Raw genomic sequence first — 21,793 nt, 5'->3', positions numbered from 1 at the left:
TCTCCTAGGATGTTTTGTACTCTGTAATTCCCTTAATCAAGGTTCCATTTTAAACAAAACAAGTACCTAGTAGTAAGTTGCAATCTAACACAATTGTTCGATAAAGTAGGACTTAAGTTTATTTTTAATATTTTTAGGGTTAAGTCATTTTTTACAGAGGTGGGTAGTGCGTTAACTAATCTCGGAAGGAGATAATAAAAAAAAAAAAACATTACCTCTCTCACCCTTCAAACTGGAACACAACAATGCAGGCACTGCTGTTTGTTGTTCTAAATTATTGGAGAGGGAGGTACCCATGCAGACGAACTTTACCAGGTTCCATCCATAAGGAAGAAAGTATAGTAGAGCGTTATAAAGAACACGATCACCATCTTATCTAAGTTTTACGCATTCGAGAAATAAAAGTGACTTTGATTATTATGTTATTTAATTATTAAACTTACATGATCATAGCCAGTTTATACAAAATTCAATTTAGATTTAGTAAATCACCATCATTTTCATAAAAAGCACTTTTAACACACGCAAAATTATATACATCAGTGATTAATATGTATATTAATCACATATGTACATTATTAATCACTGTTTAGTAAATCAAAATTAAAAAAAGAACATATGGCTTGTTAATTTGTTAAAACTGAAAATACACAGCCTTATTCATAAAAACAGTTCACTACAACTTATAACATGTTTTAGTTAAAATATTTTTATCTCATCTTTCAATTAATAAATAAATATATAGGGACGAATCACGGACAGGTTAAGTAAGTCCTAAAGTAAGTTAGAAACTTGTGTTATGCGATACTATTATATTTAACATCCAGGATAATATGACAAACATTATTCCATCTTGACCTGACCGGGATTCGAACCCGGGACCTCCAGTTTAGCAGTCGGCATGATAACTATTAAGCAACAGAGGTCGTCAATTTTAAATAATAATGGAAAGAGAGACGGATAAATAACTAAAATATATTGTAAGTATATGTTAACTTTCTAATAATACTAATATTTTGGTTTCATAATAAGATTTTACAAATCAAAAACTACTAAAAATAAATTAAATCAAAAAATAGACTTAGCGACGAATTACACAATTTGTGCCCTTTCCTTATTGAGACGATGGGCCCATGGGGTCAAGCACAATCTTTTGGCAATCCACGGCGCAGTCACATTGCTCAGAGTATTGCAATAACGGTGCAGAGGGTATGCTGCTATTAATGAATTTCTTCGACTGAATAAAACTATTCTAAATCAATATTCTACTATACATAAAATCTATTTGACAAGAAATTAATAATTAATAACATTAATAAAATCATTTACATGAAACGAACACTCAGGAAAAGAATACCCTTGGCCGATTTTATTCTCGATTGATGATTTACTATCACAAATTAGGACCTGTAACTGCTTGCTAAGAAAGTATATGATAGCCTTAATGTAACATATCAAACAGATACTGTTAAAATCACATCAGGCATATTTATTTAGTCATTTTATCTATCAGACGATATACTATTTTATCAGAAAATGGTGAAACAGGGCCTTAAAATGTTTAATTTAGCATAGACTTGGATCTAGTAAAATTTTGACGTCAATAAGTTGAATAATTCATAAATTTAGATTTAATAAGTTTTTGGTACAAGATTGCTTTGTATACAGTGGCCACGTTTGTACAGCAAGATTTGGATGTCGAAATAAACCAGGTATTCAAAGAAATGTTAATCGATTTTACTTTAGGAGTTGCTGTTTATTTATTTATGTTCATACCATAATAATAGTGTAAATGTACAATTTACATATGGAAAAATTAATTATATTCATTATTTATATTCAATTACAGATTTATAAAATCCTTCCAATTTTGGCAGTTTGATTAATATAAGGAATGTAATTTTCAAAAATATTAATTTTAATACTTTTAAAAATTACATTCCTTATATTAATCAAACTGCCAAAATTTGATTGATGTTTACAAATGATCCTAAATATGATAAAAAAGTACTATAATGCCAACTGTACACATAGTAGATCTGTACACATAGAGACTTATCCAAGTATTTTTGACTCAATTCAACTCCGTACATTAAAGCAATAAAATGCGCATAGCGTGTATCACACACTCGATACGCGAGGCGCGTTTTATATAATTCACAGTCTTCAAAATCAACAAACACTTTTTATTTTATTCCAAAGATTTCGTATTGATCAAAAAAGAAAAAACAAACTATTACTTAATTTTCTTTTGGTTTTTTAATGAATTTAGAAAATTTAAGATTCTTAAGTTAATAAAATTAAACACAAGAATTATTAAGTACTGACATAAGTTTGCTTCGAGCTATATTTAAGTTTTCCTTACTACTTAGAAACATATTTCTTACTAGATAGATATATATAAATATATTTAAAAAAAACTGGTATTAACTTGACTTATTGCAGAAAACATGCGCGCGTAATTAAATGTATATATGATAAAACTTGACTAATATCCTTTTTTGTGTGATTCGTTAAATCGAGAATTACATTTTCACTTATATTATTAAAAATATTATATAAAACTAAATGGGCTTTGGTAATGCGGAAAATCATCTAATCTACAAATATTAACAAATGTTTTTGTGAAGTTTCAACCGATGAAATAAATCTTCTTTGGAAAATAAAAATTTTTACACGAGCTTTTATACTGCGCTCAGATACCTTATTGCATTAATCGCGTGACACAAATCATGTCCGTGCGGTAAACCGTTTAGGAATTTCCGCGTCGGGAGACGATCCTGAGTGTACCAAAAGATCATGCATATCATAATAATTGATTGTCATCCAAAATAAACGTGCGTACACTTGTGTATCCAATTCATCAATCAATTCATGATATCTGCTTTAAAATTGAATTGAAGATTCCACCCGAACACACTATTAACACTCATACAAACATACATTGCAATACATTAAATAAAAGCTTATAAAACATCGCGTTTGGTGTACGATACAATATTTTAAATGTCATGTTTCCAACGCCTGTGTTCGAGCTATATAATGTTTTTAGTAGATACGTTCACAATTTGTGTTACACACTTCTTCTAAGTTTATCATAAGCATCAACCAGTACAGTAACAATATGGATTTAAATGTGGATGAGTTTTGCTTATACAATCGGGTTCGTGTCCATACCTGAAAAATAAATTAATTTTAAATATGTAAAAAAAAAAAAAATATTTTTTTTACTGATTTGGGGCGAATCCTCTTTGAAGAATAACACAATATCGGAGATGACGAATTTTTATATTGATCGTTTAAATATTTAAGTGTTTTACGATTTTTGATTTTATATTTTTTAAATGGACTCTCCAACTAACTTTGAGTGTACGTTTAATATGTCTATGAATTATCACAATTACAGGTCTAGATAAAATATATATATTTCAGGAATATATATACACATATTTTTTTCAATTTTCTGACCTTCTAGTCTGCCCTATTATAGAATCATAGGTGAAATTTTTAAAGTATAACAAAAAACAATGCAAATTTTCCGGGCGATATTTGAACAGGCCTAATCATACTTATGACGTCATCGGCCAGAAATGAATTATCCCCTAGAGTTTTCGCTTAAATAAATTAAACCAGGTGTAAAAATTCTGGCTGAAAACTTTCACACAACCTGCCGGAGGGACAACAAAAGTCAGCGCTATCTCGTTTCTACCCATGTATTTCTAATACGCACATCTCTTTCTTGTACAAGCAATATGGCTATGACGGGGTCTATAACGTCCTCTGTCTCGTAACTTACATGTTGGTCCGCGATATATCTCTGCGGTCGATCTTGAAACCTCCACGGTCGACGTCATACGTCATTGAGGCTTCGAAGTCTCCAGTGCCGGGACCCACCGTCAACTGCAAGTAAAAACATGAAAAAATTACATTATTACCATTAATTAAGTATTTCGCCACAAACTTAGACCACGCGAACACAATATTTTTTTTTTTGCAAAATTGTTAATATTTAATAAAACGACTTAATCGATTTTGTTGCCCCAAGAAACTTAACGGTTCGAAAGTTATCGCGTAACAAAAATACATAGGTACAAAGTGTGTTTTTGCCCCAAGTTGATTTGTTGATTTATTAGTTCACATTCCAACGAACGACAAAATGTGAAAGTACAGCCAACAGCAAAAAGTTACCCTGCATGGCGCGGTGATAGCGGCGAGTTTGCAATTAATTTGGATAGGTTGATGTGCTGTTGACTGTACTTTCATCCATCCTATAGAACCAAAGCTTAGTAGTCTTAGTAGAAACTTTCGTTAGAGAGTATATTTACACTGTATGTTTTTTGAACTACCTAACACTCTCGGTACGTGAATGAGTGAATCAATTCAGCCGAACTGGCGTGGTCTCGATAGCCCAGTGGTCAAGAGCACTGTCCCGGATAGACAGGGGCGCGGGTTCAATTCCCGCACGATTCCAGAATTTTTTCATCTCATTATTATTATTATTAATTTGTTTTCCTCATTCCTTGAGCTGAGGCTGTAATTATATGAGAGCACGGGTGTGGTTACCAAGTGCTAACATAATTATTATAGGAGACTATTTATATTACTGGACTCAATTTGAAGAAATTTGCGGACAATACTACACGTGTTTAATATTGCCGCTTTTTGTAAAGTTAAGTACGTATATGTTTGTAAATCTAACTGAAGAAGGCGTCTAAATATGTCACTAGGTATCACTCCAGTTGTGGAAATAACTACGGGGATTATAGAGACAGAGGTCGTTTCCCCCATACGTTTCACTTGCTCTTGTAACTCCGTGTGTTTTCTTAGTTTTTCTGCAATTGAAGCTTGAAGATTGTGCGTGTTAGGTATAGCAATGTCCATTATCTAAGTATGTTTATTATTTTTATGTATATGAGACGACCTCTTGCCACTGAACCGAGAGGTCCCGGGTTCGATCCCCGGTCGGGTCATGATAGAAAATGATCATTTTCTTCTTGGATGTTTATCTATATATGTATTTGTTATTAATATCGTTGAGTTAGTATCCCATAGCACAAATCTCGAACTTACTTTGGGGCTAGCTCAATCTGTGTGATTCGTCCTAATATATTTATTTATTTACTTATGTATATTTTTCTCCTCTTGAGAGAGGGTAATATAAGCAACTAACGCGGGCCTTGGCCAAGCGATAGGAGCAAGAATCTAAATAGAAAACCCAACAGAAACACTGGAAGGAGATAGAAATTTTCTGGTGATCCGGCAAGTATTAAGAATGGTGGCTTTCTGTAAAAGATGAACTACATACATCGGGATATTTAATGTTTTCAGGCTTTGTGAAAGTGATTTCGGTATTACCCCCGTTGATGATTCATTTTATTATTATTTTCGAAAGTTTGTAGAAACTTACCATAACTTGGTACGTTTCGGTTTTCAATTTTATTTTATTGCCAAATTTGCCGACATAGCCGTCGTTGTCCCTCGCCCCCTCGAACGAAAGCATTGAGCTGTCGGCGTGCTGCTTCATAACCCACGACACGGAGGTCAACGTCCGGGGTAGACACTTCGACCTGAGAACGAGAGAAAAAATAAAAAATGTCGCCTTTTTACAAGCTTTTAGTTATTTTCGCCTGTCCATTGTCTGTCTGTAATCAAATCTTGCTAGTTAGATTTCCACGAAAATTGCCACGTCGCTTCAGTTTCCATGGCAATGAATTGTTATGATAAGCATGATCTGATGGTGCAGCCCGAATTGGCTCCAAACGAGGGAACTCCGAAGCAGGTGAATTTTAACTTGTAAACCTTAATCACAGACAGACGGGACAGATAAAAATTCTTACATCCTTAACCTTCCTTACATATTATAAGACATGCCGCGTCTGTTTGTCTGTTCGCGACAAACTCAAAAACGACTGATTTTCATGCGATTTTCACCAATATATAGTGTAAAGTGTTAATTTATTGTTATGTTGCACTCAAATTAAGAATGAAGGATTTATGGATTTTATTTTAATAGATTTTTTATTTGAGAATTCATTCACTCCCACTCATCATCACAAAATAATAAAAAACCTGCAATCTTCTCTATTCATAGTCTATATTTGACATTTGTTTTATATAAGTGAAGCCTATTGTATAGAGATAGGCATCACTACTAATGTGCATAAAAACGTAATTTCTTTTTTTTTTCAAATAATTTTAAATTACGTGGGTAACACCGCGGGGTGCAGCTGGTTAAGAAATAATAATACAATAACTGTAATAATACCTGACAGGCGCTGTCATATCGTTGATGTATTGGACGAGCGCCTCGGCCGCTCTGCTACGGAGCGGGTCCGACGTCGGCACAGGCTTCCACGAGAGACACGCGCACCAATGAGGCTCAATGCCCGCTTCGCTACACGAACGATTGCGAGGTATCTGTCATACAGTATTTTATACAAATAAATAAATGGACAACACCCAACGCCCCACACTAAGCACTAAGTTTGTATAGTAGGTCAAATGGTATGGTACAGAAACGAACACAACACAACTAGGACCGCAGGCATACATTTGTGATCACATGTACAAATACATGCCCGCGCGGGGAAAAGAACCCAGGACTTCCAATAATCGTGTATGTAAAATTTGTACTGCAAAACTGCTGAATACATTTTATTGCGGTTTAATTGGATTTGGCGTATTTTCATCTTAAAACGAGGCGCTAGAATCTAGAATATTGCAAAAAAATGTTTCTGCTATAAAAAACATGATGTTTTTTAAACAAACTCACCGGTTCAAATAATGTCATAGCCCTAGGAAGATCCGCGCCTTTTATTTTGTACGGATTCCAGTATTTCCTGAGATCCATCGCGTCTAGAACAGTCGCGTATATATCGTGCGGTGTCGTGAGAACGTCGACATTCTGTCGGAGATTATCGAGAGCTTGGGGTCGCTGAGACTTCAACGTAGAGGGCAGCACTATCGCCATCAGAGGCAGCCGCTCTTCCAGTTTACCCTGGTATGTATTTCGTATCTTAGCGTATCTGCAAATAAAAACAACAAACTTTATTAATAAGCGTTTTACAAACGGCGACATTTAAAAAAAAATTAAAAAAACTTTTTTTGGAATCTAAGGAAGGGTTAGGTGTATTTAATATATTATGCTTTTACCCAAGCGTAGCCAGAATGGGCCAACAATATATATAAGGGGAAAATAAATTCTATATAAAGACCAATAGAACAGATTTATTGTTATTTTATCAGGCCTAAATGAATCGGCGCATTTGTTTCATATTTTTTAGAAGATATATAACTAACCTAGGTCCGTGGTCTCCCATGACAAATAATAAAGTGTCTTTCAAAAACCCATCGTTTTTAAAGGACTTCAGGAAGTCCACAAAGTCATCATCAGCCACGGAGATCATGTTGAAGTCATCGTGAGAGATATCGGCTATGAACGTGAACGCGTATTTCTTGCCATCAAGGTGAAAGAACTGAAAACAATAGATATTTTATTAATATTTTTCAATGGGGTCATTGTTTTTATCGTAGTAAGGAGAAATCGAAACGCCCCCTATCACACCAAATGCACTGGTGATAACATCAAGTTACTTTGCTTATGAACAAATAACCGAGTCCAGAAAAAGAAATTTTCTGTAATCCCACTCTACAAGTTTTTTTTAAATAAAAGGCCATTTATACAGATATCGCCCTCGTAGGCTATAAAAGGGTATTTATAGAGATATGCCTGACCTTTTAGCCTTACTGAGTTGATAATAAATCTTCACTAATATTGTAAAGTTAATATTCGGAAATGGGCTGAGTGAAAAGTAAACCGATTTTCAAAATTATTCCAGAGGACCGATTTTCAAAATTATGACATTAGGTTCTTTTATCCTGATATTATGAAAATCGGCCCAGTATCTTTTGAGTTTATTCATTTCAAAAAAAAAAAAACAAAGAAACAAAAAGACAAGTCGTTACTCTTTATAACATTAGTACGGATTAATTATGGAGTAATTATTATGATTTGCAAATGTTTTTTTTCCATACAACACAAACTAATTAATGAATTACTGTGCATGGTCTTTGCCTCTGTTCCGATTCCCTACTCCTGTGGCATGGTCTCCGAGATAAACAATAAAATTAGCCAACTAAACCGACCTGGTTGGTGAGATTCATCATGAGCTTATACTGTGGTGTTTCTCCGATGCAGTAAGTAGTTTTATTGGTAAGCCACCGCTTCTTGTTTGAATATGACTCGTCTAAGTAAAAAGCCCGTAAGTAGTGGTCGGCGGGTTGGCTACGGAAACCGTTGAAGCGATATTGGAAAGTGCCGACCCAGGGCATGTCTTCGAAGTATAATGTTCGGTAGCTGTGACAAATTATGATTTCGATCAAGATTAAGACTGAACTGCGTTATTCGGATAACTAAACGGATAAAAGAAAAGTCATACAAGCCATTTCATGTATGTTAGTAAATACAACAAAATAATTAACATCTCTTTTGCTGCGAAGTGGTAACATTTTAAATGACAGTTAATTCATCAGTTTTTCTTAACTTAATTTGAATAATAATCGTTGACTAAAGAAAACACATACTTTTGACAAATAAATTTTGTCTTCTCACATTTTAAATTTGCTGAAATTAACCTAAATTAGAACTCACCCTTCCTTTTTTAATTTCAAAAATATAAACGGCATATCACTAACGGTCTTTTGATTTCCCGCTTTCCTTCTCGCATCAGGCAATTCCAACTCATTCTTTCCTGTCAAGATCGGAAACAGAGAAGCCGGGGTGCCATCGCCTAGAATGTTGTAGCTAAAAAAAATCTCATCATAAAACAACAGATATTCAAGAAAAAACATATGAAGCTGAATACATTTTAGTTTTCTTTAATTCTGACCTGCCTGTTTGTATGCGCAACATGTCAAAACAGAGCTTAATGATTTTTCGATATTTTTATACTGCTGTTCTATAATTGGAATTGCTGTATTTTACAAGACTACTCACCCTTTCAGCACCACTGCATGAAGCTGCTCCGTCAAGTATCTGTAGCTCTTGGGCATTCGCCGTATGAAGCCATTTCTGGCGGTGGAGTCGAAGCCGAATATCAGTATGTTAGTGGGACGATTCTTATCCTCCTTAGGTACCTCATCGCCCGATGATGATTTTCTGGGTTCGGATACTGTGGATCGAAATCCAGCCACGTAACCGTTCCATTTGTTGAGAAAGTGCAAAAAACTGAAAATAACGCATCTTATTCAACGTCGTCTCGATCTTATTCCGTATATTATTAAGTGGACATCAAAGCCATTCATCAGTCATTTCCCATACAAATTCTTTTCGCTGTTTTTATCCTATTTTCCACCCTAATTTAGAATTTAAAAAATTCTATGGATACTAGTTTGTGTCTGTATGTTTTTGCAGGTAAAAAAGGAAAACATACAGACACACACTATCTTTATAGAATTGGTTAGAACCAATTCTATAAAAAATATATTAACCTTGAAAAACCTACAAAATATTCATGTTTTCCGCTGCAAATATATTCAAAATGGAGACATTAAGGAAAAAAATACCGACAAGGCAAATTACTTTCTCTAATTTTTAAAGGAAAACGCAATCAAATTCGTTCAGTTTCCGACGAGGTTGCTATATACATAGGTAGTTATGGTTTATTTTTACCTGTTCGTTCCCCCGGAACATGTGACTTTGGCGTGATCACTCCGCTTCAGGTGGTAGACATCGGCATCTCTCACTAACACCGGCTTCCCATATTCATAGTGATCGTCGTTTATATACACAATGTCTGTGTATACACAAGAAACATTTACGTACTTGTCGAGTATCTCTTTGACCACTCTACACTCTGAAAACTGAAGTTAAATAATCAAATGTGAACTCGTATATTTATTTCATCTTAAGAACTTCATAGTTAACAACTGCCGTCTGGTATGCACCGACGATAGCAGTTAAAATATATAAAATAAATAACAATTTTTTCACCTAGTACCAGATTCCCTGCTCCAAGCCGAAAATCAGTAGGAATGGTTGAAGAAAATTTATCGTGAATGAACCGTGGTTACATATAAGGTAAGTTATACATAGAAAACAAAGCCTATTTAAAAAATGTATCACACCAAAACCATTCTGCAAAAAACTAGCCAAGTCTCGATGAAGCAGTTGGATTCTCTATTAAATATAATGCAATCTCTAGACAAAGTCAAGACAAGTGTAAGGTCCCTTATTAATATAGTTAGGTTTCATGTGACCGACCCTTCAAAATTATTTAAGCATAATTGATAGGTAGTTGAAAGATGGGAGTCAATGGCAAAGTTGCCATGCCAACTTGAACAATACTAACACCAGCTTTTACACCAGAAAACAAAAAAGTCTTCGAAAAATACGTACGTAACACTTGACCCAGTCTACGCTCGCACATACTACTTTGGGCATTTTCTTGTCAAACTGTGTGACTTCTTTTGCAAATGGGTCCAACACCGGCATCTCACAACCAGTGCCTTTATCTAGTTTCAGCTGCTCCTCAAGCTTGCGATCTATATACCTGAAGAAGAAATTATCAAAACTGAAAAATTATTCAACTAAAATTCAGGTTTATCCCTTCAATCCTGCAAATAATAAAAACAATTGAACAACAATAGGATCGTAGTCAGATCGGGCCCCGCGGGATTTAAGGTTAAGAATGAATATGCCTTGGTGGGTTTTGTGTTTCCGTTTCAACTGGATTATAATATTTATTAATTTATAAACATGAAATATATTTTGTAGTATAACAATTTATAAACACAAAATATGTATAGTGTTGAATTGAATCCAGCTTATTTTATTTCATTGCTTTGTGAAACTGAGAAATTGTTGACAGCGATAAGGCCGCTTCGCGCAATTTATTGAAATCCTTATTTTGACCTATTTTAATACATTTTGTACTTCAATAACTGTTGTGCTATGTGTAGTATGTTACTCATTTGTGCAATAAAATATTAGTGAAAAAAAAACTAAGTATTATTGTATTTTAACTTGTGTGGAATATGTTTAGGTTTTAAATTTCGTTTAGTCAGAAAACAGCAATGAAGTAAAACATTGCTTTTTTCATAAACTACCTGCGTCCCGTGGTATGGTGAATTTTGAAGCATTTTGAACGCTGTCATTACCGTCCTTCAAAATAAAAAACCTTGGGAATCCTATAGTTGCCTATCAGCTGCCTAGGCTATAAGTCCCTTAGTCGGGTAGAAGGTAGAATATGGAGCAGTCATTTAATTTTATTTACCTTTAAAATAAAAAAAAAAACGTCCATAGTACATCTAGATGGCATGTTTCCTCGAGACATATATTGATGATTTATATTGATTTTAAAAAGATTGTTCCTGATGAATGATTTCTCTTAACTATAAATAGATTCTTATTATTCTTATTCTTTTAAAATTAAAATAATATATAAAGTAATATATATCTAAAAGGGCACTAGCATAAAACAGGCTTTAATTTGTCTACTTACAAACTGAAGACAAGGCTCAATATTTCACTACCAGCCAAAAATTAAACTAATTAATTTAAAAAAATACTTACGCTGAAATAGAATTTCTGAAAACAAAAAACAAAATATTCATCAGCATTCGGCATTCACACTAAATACTACTTAAATATACTACTTAGTACGCACTTTCGAAAAAAAAACTGATATTAATCACATGAATAAAGATTTTACAAGAATGGTGCCTCACTGCATACTGAAGCCTAAAGGAGAGAGGCATCTCCATTTACCACAAATTTCAAATAAGCAAGTATTTAATTGACTATAAAGTAAAATGCTGATATGGTTAATTATAAATTTTATGAATTACGACTAATATAGGGTCAAAATAAAATCTTGTTCCCAAGAATCCATTAATAACCTTAAAATATTCAAATGAAATGGACAAGAGAATCAAGACCATAAAATTTTAGCATATAGGACCGAAAGTGCGCACAGAGTCGCTAGCATACTAAAATAATAAACAAACAAAAAAACTAAGGAGAATTCTTCCTCTAATTCTACTAATAGCATAAACCATACTTACCGATACATAGAATGGACCACATGCAGTAATAGGCATTATATACACGTCTAAAGCAAGGTTTTCATGGGACTTTCGATTGTTAGTGCAGTGTGCAACTTCATTATTTTAGCCTTTGATAAAGAATGAATACATTGTTAGTAAATTAAACTATGTGAACAGCAGTCTATGACAGGGATACCAGATACCTGGTTAATTTTTGAAACCAGTGTGCGACTTGCTATCGACTCGATTCGAATAAATAAATAAATATAAGGACAAATCACACAGATCGAGCTAGCCCCAAAGTTGGAGACTTGTGTTATGGGATACTAACTCAACGATACTATATTTTATAAATACATATATAGGTAAACATCCAAGACCCGGGCCAATCAGTAAAAGATCATTTTCCATTATGACCCGACCGGGGATCGAACCCGGGACCACTTGGTTCAGGGGCAATCACTTTACCACTGCGCCACCGAGGTCGTCCAGCTAACAATCACAGGTGACGCAACGACAACCATACAGCAATGTGATTGGTTCGTTGTGTCTCACATCGAACAGACTCGATAGTGAGTAGTTAAATGCAAGCAAGTCCGTATTTCGCCCTCAGTTCGAGCGCATCTCCATGCACATTCTGTAAAGAGCGTTTTCATCTCTCTCTCTAACACAAAAATATTCCGCACGTTTCCCCGCATACACCACGCCAAACGACTCCACACAACATAATAAGAAGGTGAGAAAACATAGCGTGGTCCTTGTCATGCGCGGGTTGGAATCAACCAGGATAATCTCAGAGGTGTTAACGCTCGCAAAAATGTGCGTAGTGAGACTTTGCTATTTACATCTCACAATCGAGTCGATTCGCAGTGAGACGCAGCCATCCAATCACAATGCGCCACTGTGACGCAGCGACAACCACACCGTGATTGGTGTGATTGGTTCGCTGCGTCTCACTTCGAAACGATCCGATAGTGAGAAGTGAAATGCAAACCGGCACTTCGCTCTCTGATCGTAGCGCAGAAATTAGGAATAACCTGGTTAAACCGTTTTTAAACCAGATCAAAAAATACCGGTTTCGAGCCCTGATTTTAGATATTCAAACTAATTGTTCTTTCGTGTGATGATAGATCAAATATTTGAACACTGATTAATTAAAATTGTTGTCATCTTTACAGTACTATTTGCACGATGATATGAGATCGGAGATGGGAGGGTCTAAGTACTGGTAAACGTTTTTTAGTGGGCGTAAACTCATTCATGTTATATCGATAAACAAACCAATCAATAAAAAGTTGTATAACTGTTTTTTTGCCAAAAAAAAATTTTTTTTTATTTTAATTGCCCTGCCCTGGCTTGGAAATGTGTAGAAAGTATGTAGTTTGTAGCTTCTTGAGAAATCACTATATAAAATTTAACGTGAAAAAGTGCCCGTGAAAGTCTAATTTCAACATGAAGGCTTTAACTTTAACCTGAGTAGATCTGATTCCGCCTTTGCGTTATGCCGAATAAAGCGAAAACTATAATAATTTTGAGAGTAATTACTTTTACATTTTAACTATAATCGCCGATATCAGCCAAGCGTCCCGGCCCCATTTTTGTAAACTTATTATTTTATATACAATTGTTCCCTACCTTTTCCTTTAGTTTGTGAAATAAAATTAATTTTTACCTAAACAATTGTTTACTATTCCACTTAACTAATTTTTTTTAATGACAATACAGCCAGAAATACATATATGAGCGTATTTTTATCGTGTTTATTTTAATATGGATCGTATTAGGTGCTCGTACATGTGTGATAATGTAAAGATGATAATTAAATTAAGTATTATACATTACACAATACACCAACCTGTTTGCTAGTACCACTGGTTGTGCCACAGTATACGTATCAAAGCCATCGTCCAATATTCTAAATCTCTTAAAACTCGGTTCAGTGCTAAATAAAATGAAACTGTGCAATAAAAGCAAAGACTGACCGCTCCCCCCCAGCAAGACGACATTCAATGAAAAATGAGCTTTAAAACCGTCACCTGTAGACATTATTTGCATTTGACAAAATAGTGTCTCTCGTCTTGTTAATGTAAAGTATGTCTACAAAGGTTGTTTTAAAGCTCATTTTTCAATAAACGTCATGTTGCCGGATGGGAACGGAGGAAAAGTTATTACTTGTTAAGAAGCCCAAAATAATACTGAAGTAAACACTGCTTAAGAACTTTTTTGTTGCAAGGTATATTGCTATCTCAGTCATCCGTAGCCCAATCTCTCTTTCTTATTATTGCACGTACACTTTCCAACTATGAAAATGATTGAAAAACATGTCCAAGTTAGGAAAGCCAAAGGAAAACCACGAAGGGCATGGATCGGTTAATTGAAAAGGCATCGGATCGTGAGATGGTAATGGCGGCTGCTCCATCGACAAAAGCAACAAAAATCTGAATTTTGAATTTAAATTTTATATAATCGCATCGAAAACTTCTCCAGTGTTTACTCCAGTACTTTTATATATCTTGATATGCTACTGGTGGTTCTCCGAGCGTTTCCAACGCTGCGGCCGCGCGTCATTGCAATTTTTCAAATTTTATCAAAGACAAGTATCAGTTTTACTGACTTTAAAATCTGTATTGTGATCAATGACAATTTTATGAATGGTTGATGTTGGAAATGATTCCTTCCTCTAGAAAATTGACGGATCATAATAACAGCGCGGCCGCAGCGGTCGAAACACTCTGTAAACCACCTACCTACTACCAAAATATTAGCATTGCTACGTAAAGACAAAGACAAAGATTATTTATTTGCAAAAACATGAGTTTACATTTTTTTACAATGTGGTGTTAAAGGAAAAGCTTAATCCTATATGTCTCACCGTCCACGGGTATGTAAATTTAAATGGAGAGCATGCTATCATACCACAAAACAAAATCTAATAAATAAAAGTAACTAAATTAACCAAATTTTTATCTAAATCTATCATTAAAAAAATCGTTCAAATTATAATAACATTTATCAATCAGCAAGGACCTGTGCTGTGCTTTTTAAATAAATTTAAATTCTGATCTTTAATTTGTTGTGGAATTTGAAAGTGATAGACACAGAAAGTGTGCACCCATTGTGATTATTAGTCGTCTTCTATTTATCACACGTCTACATAAAACTGTAATGGTGTATGTACGTAGGAAATATTTAACCATGAAACATAAAACACGTGGCATGTCATTGCGTCCACGCGTTCCTTCTTTGTTTTACACGATGCATACACGATATGGGAAAAGGAGACAGCATGTGTACGTTAGTAACGTGCCACGTGTTTGTACGTATCGTGGTATTTCGTTGGCTTTTGTTAGATTTTTTCCAATAATTTAAATTTTTTTGTCTTTGTACTGTTTATGCGAATCATGCGCATCAAGCAAAAATGTGATGTTCCACGAAAAAAAGTAACTTATAGAGGACAGTCGTTCGCGACGTCACGCATGCGCATCTATAATAAAGTCGTCTTGCGACTTCACCTTCTCTCGTGAAACGTTTCATGTAATTTAATTTGATACAGTTTTCATTTTTGCATTTATGAAGTTTTAAATCTGGCCCAGAGTCGATTAGAGCCTGAAATTAATTTCACACGGACCAAGACGCGGGCTATATAGTCACGAATAGATCAATAACTGATATTTTCCTTAAAATTCATGTAACTATTTTTGGTTTTGCGTTGAAACTACTTTCCATTATCGAAATACAATTTGAAACAGCATGGTTAATTATAAGTACAGTCGGCCACATGTCAAGTTGACCTACATGGGTCTTTACGCTATGGCAATAGGGACGAATTTGCCATGAATTTGTGTAGGTAACTGTTGATTGTTATTCAAATGTGTCAGCCGATGGAAAATATGAGATATTCAAATCAGAATGCCGATTCGAATAGCTAAGCTTGTCATATTCTGTGAAATGAAACACACACCAATTTCTTGATGATAATTTAACAATAATGGATGGTCCTCCTAGTGTACGTGTTAGTGAAAATTCAGAAGCGAATACTTAATGTAAAAATGCCTTCTCCATTTCAGACATATTCTCAGACTCCAAGTGTAATAGCTATGTACTATTCAAATCTCTGAAATATAGTTTATGGTCTTTGATAATTTCAGGTTATGTGATACGTAACCTCGACGATAAGGCAACAATGCCTGGTTTATTGTACAGCAAACAGCAAATCTAACTATACATCAAGATAAGACTTGAGTTTGCCTCTTCTGCCAGGACTAGGCACTATTATCGCCAAGCATATATAACATAACTTGACAAGCGGTCGACTGTGTACACACAACTGTCAAAAAAAAAGGTAGGAGAAAGTTGGACTTCGAAACATTATTTACACTTCGAAACATATATTTCAGATGCGTCTTTATTCGGTATCACGATCGCGGCCCGCGTGTGTTTCCCACGGGAACATTTGTTTTTCCAAAATTAAAGGTACCCTATAATATTCTTCTCTGTACATGTGTATACAAAATTTGATAGGTTAAGCGAGAACAGGTAACAAACAAAATATCAATTAGGATTAATTATGATCCTATAATATTCTTCTCTGTACATGTGTATACAAAATTTGATAGGTTAAGCGAGAACAGGTAACAAACATAATATCAGTTAGGATTAAGTATGATCATTATTCGCCAGCAAAAAAACAGTAACTTTGTTTGTCGTAGTGTTTGTACTAATGACAAAATTAAATTTACGGTTTTGAAAATTAGCTAATTTTAAAAGCCCTGCTGATAGAATCATTCCACTAATTCACTATCATGGTACATCTGTTTTGACTCATGGTAAATCAAATGTAAAATGTCTGTTCCGCGTTAAATATATGATAACAGTGATATATGATGCCTATACTACGGCTTACTTATCCTTACATGTCCACTGCCGCAACTGTCTGTCTGTCTGCTCGCGATAAACTCAAAAACTGATGCATGGATTTTCATGCGGTTCTCACCAATAGATAAGAGTGACTGAGGAAGGTTTACTGTATAATTTATTATGTTTTTACCCGAGCGAAGCCGGGACAGGCCGCTAGTATATTATAAAAGTGTCCCATCTGTCCGTCTGTACAATGCATATAAACGCGATAAACTCAATAAGTCCCCCTGTCCCATCTGTCTGTCTGTATAACATAAACGTGATTAACTCAAAAACTATTTTTGTGCTGTTTTGACCAATAGTGATTCCTGAGGAGGGTTCCGGGCTGTGACTCCACTTATCCCGGGGTCAGCTTACATAATAACCCTATGGGATTTTACAACCGGATGCCTGCCTGAAGTCAACCCTCTCTATGCTGTTATCGCCTATCAGCTGCCTAGTCTATGTGTCCCTTAGTCACCTCGTACGACATCCACGTATATAGGTATTGAATTATCAGCACATAATAAGCCAATGTAAATAACGCATATAAATAACTATAAAACGAACTGGCTATCAATAAACTGGACATAAAAATATAATTATTTTCTTACGATAGAGATGTAATTTATTATTGTATTTTTAGAAAATATTTGTACTTTTGTTTGTAATTAACAAACTCAAAAACTACTGGGCCGATCGTCGTGGAATTTGACACAGAGATAGATGAAACTTTCAGGAGTACTTAAGCATAGGCTACTTTTTTGTTTTCCTCTAGTATCTTATAAAATAGGAGATTGACTGGGTAATATGCTATCAATAACAGCTCCGCCACGTTGTTGTTGTTAGCGACTTCAGAGAAGCATCTGCGAGGCTTATTTCATGATATGGACACTTTAAATTGTCCTTCAACAGTGAGATTTATCACCAAGATAAATTTAATTAAACACGCTTGATGTTTGATAAAGTTTTAATTCTTCTCTTATTATATTCATAAACAAGTCATAACCTACTTTCAAGCAAAAGTGTGTTTTGTCCCTAACGCACTATAAGATAATGAATGAGACAAAACATGTTTTGACTAAGACAAGGCTAAGATACCTAGTAGAAATGATTAAAGTATAACATTTTAATTAAAGAGAATGAATTTATTTAAAAAGACATTTTTGTTTTTTTTTTCTATTTGTACCAGTCAGTCCTTTATAACTAATAATCATAATAGAGCCACAAATTCATGTTAAACAGTTACCTACATACATATATATTAAAACAAATTCTAGCCACTACATTTACACTAATATCCTTCACAATGTGGATTAAGTAATGGTAATTTTTTATTTACTTCACAAATTTTATGTTACAATACAAGGAATTTTATTCATGCTCCCATATTAATACATAAATTGATCTACTGATCGGACATACATAGTATGGAAAGTAAACATCTTATGTCACTTTTTCACCATAAATTTCTTTTTAAATTTGTTCTATCAGTATTTGTAACACATATATATATATATATATATATATATATATATATATGTTACCGGCCAAACCCGATTCCAGAATAAACTAGTTTTGCCTAGGCTAAACTAATTCTTGTTACAAGTGATAGGATAAACTGGTATAACCTAGGCTAAACCAGTTCGTTAAAGCCAGTTCGTATAGGATAAACCAGTTTAACCTGGGCCAAACTAAGTTATGATAAACTGGCATGGCCTAGTCTAAACATTATAGAATATCTAGAAAGACAAAATAAATAGGTAAATTTAATAAAATACTATTTAATTAAGCTTGTCGGACTAGGCTAAATTAATTTAGACCAGGTCATTCCTGTTTAAGCTACTAACTACTACTACTAACTCATTTTTCAAACATGCGATACGATGAACTAGTATAGCCTAGGCTAAACCAGTTTATCCTATCGCATGTAGGAAGAATTAGTTGAGCCTAGGCAAAACTAGTTTATCCTGAAGTCGGACTAAGCCAGTAACATTTATATCAATATTATAAAATTTTGTAAATATTAATAAAAAATCACCTTATTAGATTATTCTGATAAAAACATAAAATATTATGAGCTCATGATGTAATAAGTAACCCAATCCGAAAGCAACTCATTAGTTAGAAATATTATATTTAATATTGATAAATTCACTTACCTCTTAGTCATATCAAAGTCTAGGACTTCCGTTTTGTCTCTCAGCGCAGAATAGACAAGTAATCCCAAAATTAATAAGATAATGACTATCTGATTCCTCCGTGATCGATACCATCTTATACCCATCTTGAAACGAGAAATATTAATGTTGATCATTAAAGCTGAGACACAGTGAAGCTCTGGGTAATAAATAAACCATTAAATTTTGGAAATACAGAACTGTAATTGTACAGTTTTAAAACATCAAATTTTGTTAAGTAGATTTTATATGACTTAGTAACAAAAATCTTTGTATTTTCACATCCTTATTCTTTAATATCTATTAATCTTAATAATTTAGTATTAGTATGATAGATAGAATTTAAATTTCATGCAAGCAAAGTTGTGAGCAAAACAGACATATTCTTTTTAAATCTTACTTTTGATGAGGCTTCAGTTGCATGCAATGCAACTATGCCAGTGTCATGGAAATTATATTTTAGTTATGTTTTAGAAGCTGTTGAAGGTATTTTTTACTGTAGAAATTATTTAAGTAATGAAAATAGTATAAAGTTGTCAGTCCAAATGGATTTATGTTTTTGTATACAAAATACAAGTGCTTACAACATGCAAGTAAATGGAAAATATGTGTACATTCCAGCAAATGGAAAATATGTGTTAAAAATAAACTACACATAATTTCATCTGCAGCAATATAACAATAATACCAAGTTTTACATACTAACCTTAGAAAATATTCTTCTTACGAACGTTTTTAATACGTAAGTACGTGTTTTCCAACTACACCGGCTTTAGGAAATGAAGAACCTACTAACAGCATCAACAAAGGATGGTCAAAGAAAATAGACAAACCATACTCTGAACAAAAGCATTTTTACTTATGTAAAAAATATTTTCACACCAACCGGAGGCGTAGCGATCCGCCGAAACACAAATGGCACCTAACTAATCACACAAACACAACCTTAGTAATTTTACCTAGCTGAACAAGGATTACAACACAAAAACTTTACTGATAAAAGATAACGAGTATACTTTAACATTACAGCATAAACCGATCGACCGGACCGATTTATTATTTATTAGGTATGCATTTCCATTCCATTCCAACCAACCAAATTCCAATTCAAATTCCATTTCCTTAGAGTCTTCGACAATGGAAGCTCTACTACTACTAGACCGCTGCTGATATTGACAATGAAAAAGCGTGACACTTTGGTGCACGAATTTTGTCAGTTGGTGCTTGTTGGTGAACGTTATGCTAGGCGTCTTGCTTGGCTAATGATGTATGTAAACTTTATAAGTCTATAAACAATCACACTCTTAATTTTGTTTATTAAGGTAAAAGATAAATAACGTACTTTGAACATTGTATTTTTATGAATTTTTTTTTTCTAATTTTCTTTAAAATTTTAAATTTCTTTATACATAGCGATTATTAAATTCAGTTTTATTTTTATTTCTAAAAAAATAAATAATTTTATGAAACTGGATTAAAATGTAGTCATCACTACGATATAATTTAACAAGGCTTGGAAATGACGGACGACTTATTTCTCAACCTAATTCTTAATTGTAATTCTTACAAAATTAACCTCTATATAATCAAATGATTATTTATGTGCGTAAATTGTCCAACATTATTAGTACTTCAGTCTTGTTTAATACATCTATAGTTTATTGGATATGTCAAAAATCACATGGAGTATTATGAAATAAATTTGAAGAGCACTCTGTATTAGGTAGATATAAACTCTATGTCCATTTCCGATTTCCATCGAAAAATGACAGCTGACAGTGACAGTGATGGATAAAAATCATAAATTTAGAAAGGGGCGCCGGGTAAAAATTGATCGACTCCACATGTTACTAGTTTTAATTTAGAATTTCTCCTTGTTGCTAATACTTCATGTAGAAAAATTTCATCAAAATCTGTCAAAAATCGCAATAGACTACGACGACTTCGCAGCTACAACGTAACAAACGTGGCAGAAATATGATGATTTCCTCCCGTTATTATCCTGGGAAAATTCGATCAGTTTCTTCAGGTTTCCCCGTTGGTCCCATAAACTTAGGACTTTTAAATTTCAATCTTTGATTGAACCATGGAATTAGTAGGTACTGTTAAATAGGTACCTACTTACTAAATCCATGGATTGAACTGGCTGTACTCAACTCAAATCCTACTCGTGTATGTATAAACCAATTGATTTATAGCAATCTGAATCATTTACGCAGTTCTCACCGTGGAAACATATCGTGAGGTAACACCATCAGCTAATTTATGAAATGTAGAAGGGGACAGTTTATGAGTATGTTTGGTACTTCTTCACGCTTAAACGGGTGGGTATTTTTTTATATGAAATCTGGTATATATGTAGCGGATAGGTACATACATTAGATTTAAACAACACATAGGATACTTTTTATCCCGAAAGTACTAGATTATCCTGTAAGATTTGGTCAAAACGTCTGACAGTCGCAAGCAGTTTATAATGTAAGATGCCTCATTAAAATTAAGTGTTCGGGGGTAACACAACACCGCGGGGTGCAGCTAGTGCACTATAAATGCGCATGCGAACACAGAACTTTATCTCGATTGACTTCTGTGAATGCGCAACACTGTCTAACAACTAAACCGCTGAATCGATTTTGATGAAATGTGGTAGATATTGACACCTAGTTTAAGAA

General features: G+C 34.0%; 1 protein-coding gene across 5 annotated transcripts; it reads right to left on the bottom strand.

Annotated features, from left to right (window-relative positions):
- Positions 1-409: 409 nt before the first annotated feature.
- LOC128681115 (uncharacterized) lies at positions 410-20,240 on the bottom strand. Of its 5 annotated transcripts, XM_053764740.1 has the most exons (16): positions 20,008-20,240; positions 19,828-19,912; positions 19,104-19,228; positions 13,901-13,987; positions 11,573-11,587; positions 10,397-10,550; positions 9,671-9,861; positions 8,996-9,226; positions 8,651-8,803; positions 8,146-8,356; positions 7,300-7,475; positions 6,773-7,025; positions 6,266-6,417; positions 5,408-5,567; positions 3,797-3,900; positions 410-3,177 (listed from the first exon to the last, which is right to left on the bottom strand). In XM_053764740.1, the coding sequence occupies exons 3-16, from the start codon at positions 19,226-19,228 to the stop codon at positions 3,105-3,107; spliced, it is 2,085 nt and encodes a 694-aa protein (XP_053620715.1). In that variant the 5' UTR covers positions 19,828-19,912; positions 20,008-20,240; the 3' UTR covers positions 410-3,104. The 5 variants fall into 5 exon arrangements, with proteins under 5 accessions (XP_053620715.1, XP_053620714.1, XP_053620717.1 ...); XM_053764739.2 differs by having other exon boundaries at positions 19,828-20,240; XM_053764742.1 differs by lacking the exon at positions 13,901-13,987 and having other exon boundaries at positions 19,828-20,239.
- Between the last annotated feature and the right edge of the window lie 1,553 nt (positions 20,241-21,793).

Source organism: Plodia interpunctella, chromosome 26 (genome assembly GCF_027563975.2).
Source record: "Plodia interpunctella isolate USDA-ARS_2022_Savannah chromosome 26, ilPloInte3.2, whole genome shotgun sequence".
Taxonomy (NCBI): domain Eukaryota; kingdom Metazoa; phylum Arthropoda; class Insecta; order Lepidoptera; family Pyralidae; genus Plodia; species Plodia interpunctella.
This window is presented reverse-complemented; position numbering and strand designations above follow the sequence as displayed.